This window comes from Charadrius vociferus, unplaced genomic scaffold, assembly GCF_000708025.1.
Source record: "Charadrius vociferus isolate BGI_N301 unplaced genomic scaffold, ASM70802v2 scaffold1611, whole genome shotgun sequence".
In the NCBI taxonomy this organism is placed as follows: Eukaryota; Metazoa; Chordata; class Aves; order Charadriiformes; family Charadriidae; genus Charadrius; species Charadrius vociferus.
The window spans coordinates 61,221-67,387 of NW_009646968.1; the positions used below are offsets into that span (position 1 = coordinate 61,221).

At 59.8% G+C, this 6,167-nt stretch overlaps 1 protein-coding gene across 1 annotated transcript in view; it reads right to left on the minus strand.

Annotated features, from left to right (window-relative positions):
- The window catches only part of CTNND1 (catenin (cadherin-associated protein), delta 1), a 14,845-nt gene that overhangs the window by 2,914 nt on the left and 5,764 nt on the right, over positions 1–6,167 (minus strand). The window contains exons 7-13 of the mRNA XM_009895379.1: positions 3,908–4,371; positions 3,622–3,805; positions 3,235–3,352; positions 2,467–2,620; positions 2,054–2,071; positions 1,733–1,801; positions 172–299 (exon numbers count right to left, since the gene is read on the minus strand). Of these exons, the coding sequence (XP_009893681.1) occupies positions 172–299; positions 1,733–1,801; positions 2,054–2,071; positions 2,467–2,620; positions 3,235–3,352; positions 3,622–3,805; positions 3,908–4,371 (1,135 nt within the window). The remainder of the gene's footprint in view (positions 1–171; positions 300–1,732; positions 1,802–2,053; positions 2,072–2,466; positions 2,621–3,234; positions 3,353–3,621; positions 3,806–3,907; positions 4,372–6,167) is intronic.

The following is a 6,167-nucleotide window of genomic DNA, read 5'->3' on the forward strand; positions in this document are numbered from 1 at the left end:
CCCCAATCTTCTGGGGCAGCGAGCCGTGCACGAAGCGAACAGCCTAAACCCGCAGAGCCTTGGCCATCTACAGCCTGCCGGTACCCCAAGGGTGATGCTCCCTCCTCCCCACCGCCCCTTTCCCTGCAACACGGACGAAGGCGGACACGACCGGCTCCATGAAGCACTCACCGTCCAACTGCCAGCGCACAGGTTCTGAATGGCTCCTGCCGAAGCCTCTAGGATGGCTGGAGTCTTGCTTTCCTTTAGGAGGGAGATGTATATCCGGACCACTTCTGGCTGGAAGAGGAGCTCATAGCCTGCCAGAACACGGGTAGGAAGGACTTACTCGAGGGCTCTGCTATCATCTGACTCCAAGGAGCACTGCAGGGCAGACGAGGCCAGAAGGTTTTACCCAGGCTCGCTGCTCCCTGGAGGCTGGGTCCTTGGTACAGAGGGGGGCAGGCTGCCCCACAGGACCAGAAGCCCCAGCACTGACCAAGGATGCCACCGCTGCTGCCCACAGTCCCCAACATACCACTGCAACTCAGGAGAGGTTTGGGCTGAGCCGCGGCACAGCTGCCGCCAACAAGGAGACCTCGATGTCACTACCACAGCGGGCTGAGCAGTGCCCAACCCAGGCAGGGGCATGCGGTGGGGCAGCAAACGCGGCAGCCGGGTGCTGTGGCAGGAAAAGGCTCAGCCCACACTCAGCAGGAGGAAGGGGAAACACCCCAACCAAATGGCCACCGACACCACATTGAAGACGCTTGGGTTCAGCTCATCCTTGAACCAGGTCTCCGGTTCTCCACTACACTAGCTAAGCCATCAGGGATCAGGCCTTCAAGAATTAACTCTTTTCCATAGGAACACATGCCCAGAAGTGACTTCTAAAGCAGCAGCGAGATTGCAGTTTACAGTTGCAAGCCCAGGTTTTCCACCCTGCTCTCTGTCCTCAGCTGTGGCGAGGGACATCCCCAGCCCCCAAAGACAGAGCAAGTGGCTTCTCAGGCTTCCACCAAGGATGGGCGCTGGCTCTTCCCACAGCCCAGGTCAGCCTGAGGACCCACCATCGCACATTTGAGCTGTTCAAAGCTCAGGTCTGTCTTACGTTTCCTTGTGATTCTTCTAGCTTGACCTTTCATACCCCTGGAAGCACCAGCACCCTTCCCAGGAACCACAGGGTTTTTTGGGGCAGACGGAGCTGAACTCAAGCCCTGGGGTAATGCCCGCTGCTCGGCCAGCCAGAGAGGGGCATGTTTCACAGCCCTCTAAACGGCGAGACACTTGCCCCCAGAGGCTTCTTGGAACGACCCTTCCTCATGCTGGAGAACACTTTACGGCAGGGGGGGTTTGGCTTTAAGCCCTGCCTGTTCTTCATGCCTGGGAGAGAAGGGCAGGCAAGCGGGCAACCGCGCCAAGAAGTCCGAGACCCCCATAGAGGGCTACCCTTCCGGGGGCTGTGCCACCATGCTGTCCCTAGGGCAATAGTGCCCTCGGCAGCCCCAGGAAGCGTGTTGTGAAGGAGCACTGACCTCCTCCAAGCACAAGAAGCATCCTCACAACCATCTGTGGAAAAGCCAGTGTTTTAACGGGCACTTGAGCAACCAGAAACATACCTCCTCCAAACCAAACCTCTGCCCATTTGAGAGGGCCACTTCAATGGGAAATCAACTCTACTCCTCCCCTGGGCTCCTTGTGGAGAGGCAGCCCTGCACACCCGAGCCCTACACAAACATGCTGAGGAACATACCTTTGGCTGGAGTTGTTCTTTTAGGAAAATCCACTGTATCGGCACCAGGGTCTTCTGGGAGCTTTTTACCTTTGAAGGGCAAGCAAAGCGGCATAAGACACCTCTTCTCCCCACCCATCTCAGCCCAACAGCTCTTTGCCACTTGCTACAAGAACAAGCCCAGAGGTGAGCTGAAGCTAAGCTACCAGCATGTCCCAGGAGGGGATGTCAAGGGCATTGGCCACACTGCAGGCAGTACGTGCCCAGCCGGGAGGGAACAAAGAGAGCCAGAGAAAGTACCCAATCAAACCATGGAAAAATTAAAACCAAGAGCGCACTCACCTCTGGAGAACCACTCGTCTATTGGCGAAGCGGAGAGAAGGACAGGAGAGAGGGGAGGCAGGAGGAGAGAAGTGCCGACAGCATCATGGGGCAGATCATTTGGCAAGAAAGCAAAGGGAAGGGGCAACACAGGAGAAAAGGGAAGGTGGGGAGTTAGTGGACATCTATCCATCACCGTCCCACCACCACAGAAACCCACCATTAGCTTGTGTCAAATGCTTTGGTTAAGCCAAGCAGTAGCTCCCAAAGCCAGGGGAGGCACGGACCACTGCGTCTCCAGAGAAAGCTGCCGTTTAGCCTTCGCACAAGAGATGCCAGAGTAGGAGCCCAGGGATCCCAGACCACCCTCAAGCTCCGCTGTAGCAGATCTGTCTTTAGCCCACCTCCCTCCACACTGCTGCCACCCAACGAACCTTTGCCCTTCTTGGCACCGAAGCAGCTCGCAGCATGGGGCCCAGCGTTGCTGGCCGGGGCCAGAGGGGTCTCCTGGTAGCGCTCGGCATGGGGGATCTCGCGGTGGACTTGGTAGGACAAGTTTCTCAGCAGGCACACGCAGTTCTCCACCAGCTAGAGAGAGAGCCAGGTAGTGTGACTTGGAGCAGCACGTGCCCATCCCATGTCTCTGAGCAAGGGCCCCGTCACAGCTTGCAACCCAGCGCCAGACCAAGGGGGCTGAACTGGGACCACGGGGATGTGCAGCTCCACCTCAGATGGAGCAGGAGCACACCCCTATCCCAAAGCAGGCATGGCCAGTTCTGCAGGCATGAGTTCATACTCTGCTGGGCCAAAAATATCTCTGCCATAAGCATGAAAGGTCCAGGTCTCAAGGAAGATTCAAGCCAACGCCTTGTCAAGACAGACCAGGGACCCTAAGCCAGGGGGACACCAGCGTGGGGATGAGTGACACCACTAGACCCCAGCTGGGGACCAACGTTCCACACACCATGCAGGCCACCTCTTCCCAAGCAGAGATGGTGGAAAGGCGTGAGCCTGGACGGGGCTTTCCCAAGCTAGTCCGGTTAGACTAAATCCCCTCCCCGGTGAAAATTCCCCCCCATCCACTCTACATCTGTCTTGGGACAAACCCAACTTCAGCCACCATAAACAGCAGATCACTGCTAAGAGCTGGTTGATGAGGACAGAGCTCTCCATGCGCCCCCACAACACCCCCACTGTAGTACCTTGCTGTCCGAGTCCTTCTGGCCGATCTCAGACTGCACAATGTAGATCAGGGCATCCACCAGCCCGTCACATTCCCGCAGTTTCCGACGGGCCTCGCTCCGCTCTGAGCTCACGTTCCTGGCAGGCAGGAGAGAACCGTCATGGGAGAGACAGCCGAGAGCAGGCGAGGAACAGCCCACACCCAGGAGAGCTCAAACCAGAGAGACTCCTGTAGTTCCCCTCCACAGTCAAGGACTGCATCACCAATAGCTGTCCTAGGAGAGCTGCTCCTCCACGGACCTCCTTTGGTGGTCCCAGAAAGCTAGCAGGAGCCACCAGGAGGAAGCGTTACAGCAGCCCCAGCCCATGCCAGCCCTCTGCCCGCAGTTGGTAGCCCCCTTCCATACCTAAGGCAGCCGGCGGTGTTGGTGAGCACCGACTCCCACTCGATATGGCGGGGTTTCGAGTCCTCGTTGGGTTCCCGCTCCCAGCCTGAGCGAGGAATGACAACCTCATCAGTCAGAGCATGTAATGCGTGATCCACAATGGCCATCTTGATGGAATCGTGCGAGGACAGGTTCCACAGTGTTCCTGCAACGCCACAAGTGATCAGTCGGACCGTGTGGGCTTAAAAACCTGCATTGTGCATCCACCCAGCAGATTAGCCCCTCCACTGCTCCCTGGAGCCATTACCTGTGATGACCTCTGTGAGGTCCATGTCATGGGCCTTTCGCAACAGGCGCACCAGAGCAGGTACCCCATCGCAGTTCTTTATGGCAATCTTATTGTCTTGGTCCTTGCCGAAGGAGATGTTCTTGAGGGCTCCGCAGGCACCATAGTGCACCTCTTTCTTCGGGTGGTCTAGCAACCCCACCAGCACGGGAATGCCCTTCAGCTTGCGCACCTCTGTCTTCACCTTGTCGTTGCGGTAGCAGAGGTGCTGCAGGTAGGCGGCCGCATTGGACTTGACGGCGTCCAGCCGGAAGCTCAGCATGGCTATTACCTCCGGCAGCTCTGGCTGGCGCCAGTTGCCCGGGGCCGGACCTCCCTTCCGCAGGCTGTCCAGACTAGCCAAGCTACCCCGCTCGTGCTGAGCCAGAGGCGCCCAGTAGTACCTGTCGGGGGCCACTTCATCCACCAGCATGTCTTCATAACTCCTAGGAGAGAGAACAGCAGGCATCAGCACGAGCCCTAGACCTGGCGGGGAGATGTTGTGCCCCCTCCAACCCGCCAGAAGATGGGCTGAAGCACACATGGTGTCCAGTCACCACTACCACACTGGAGCACACTGGGTAGACCCCCACCGAGGTGGCAGCGCAGTGTCAGGGCACCTGCCCGCTGCCCACACAGGGTCCAGCCAGAGCTCAGAGCCGCAGGAGGCCACCCCGAGGTGTCCCCAGCCCTGCTCAGGAAGCAGGAGGTTGCTCCCCAGGAGAAGGCAGCCTCAGCAGCCATTTCCGGGCCCTCCCCGCCCCCCCACCGGGTACAGCTTTGGGTCAGAGGATGGATCCTGGTCTCTGCGTAACCTCTGCGGAGGCAGGAGCCAGCCTGAGGCACGAAAACCCATTGGGTCTGCAGCCGCTAGAGGGCAAGTTCATACCACAAGCGGCTGCCGGGAGAGCAAACCACCCAGGAGCTCCCTGGGCGCTACACCAGCACCGCCTGGGCGCAGCGAGTGCCCAGAGTCCAGTTCCAGGCCACCCAGTCCCCTGCTGCACCGTCTGGCCATGCCCAACGCCGCAGCCCGTCGCTCCAGCTGCCCCGCAGCAGCCCAGGACGCGTGAGCTGCTGCCGGACCCAGCCACTGCCATCATTTCAGAGCATCGTGGCTGGAACAAAGATTTTTACCCGCAACGGGGGGCTCAAACTCTCTCACCCGCAGATGCCCGGTGATATATGAAAGTCACACTGCCGCCCAGGGGACAGGCTCAGTTGGGCACTAAGAGACAAGCAGGCTCCAGGGATGGACCTTGCTGCTCCCAGCCCAGCCGTGGGGAAGAGCTGTGGTCCCACAGCCCTGGGGAGGAGCGGCTCACCCACGGACCCAGCGGCACTGGGAATGAGCCCCAACAAGCACAAAGGAGCTGCAACTAGTCCCCCATGCACCAGCGTGACATTTAGCACCCGCAGAACATACACCACACAAAATCCCGGATTCTCACCCCATCTTTGCAGTCACTGGCAATATAATGCTCCCCAACCCAGGCAGAGGAATCCACCAATTCCCAACAGAAGGGTCTGGGAGGGGACCTGGCCCTTAAACAGAGGGGCCTGACCGCTGCTGTCACCCCTGCCGCGCCAGGGCACCGGGGATGCACAGCCAGGGTCCGGGATGAGGTAGCATCCTCTGGGCCACATCTGTCCTGGGGACTGCGTGCCACCCTCTGAGCTCCCAGATGAGGCACAGGCAGGGGAGGCTGCAAAGAAGGACGGTAGCAGGTCCTGCTCCTTATGCCACGGCTTCCCCTACAGCCTCTGGTACGGGACTTGCCAAAAACCACCGGCTCCAGGTGGCAGCCGCTTCCACAGCCACATCCCCTTCAGGTGCCGCTCCACAGTTGCCCCCATGGTGCCACCGGGGATGATGGTGGCAGCAAGCTGCGAGACTGGCTTTCAAGCATGTCCCCAGGGGGAAATGCCACATGGCCTGGCTACTAAGAGACGCCGAGGACTCCGGCTGCTCCGGGGAGTTGCTCCCCGCTGCTGCGGCACACGGTGGTGCTCAGTGCACCACACCGACCACCACCGCCATCCCTGCAGCGGGACAAGGCAGGAGCAAGATGCAGCCGAGTGCCAGCGCTGCAAATGAGCCACCCAATCCTCATCAACAGGGCTGGCAGCTGACCTGGCTCCCATGCCGAGGCTCCTGAGGGGCAGCTCCTGCCCCGCTACGAGGGTCTTTGCTGGGCCCCCCTGCCCCTCCAGGCGAGACGGGGCTGGCAGGGGGGGGGGG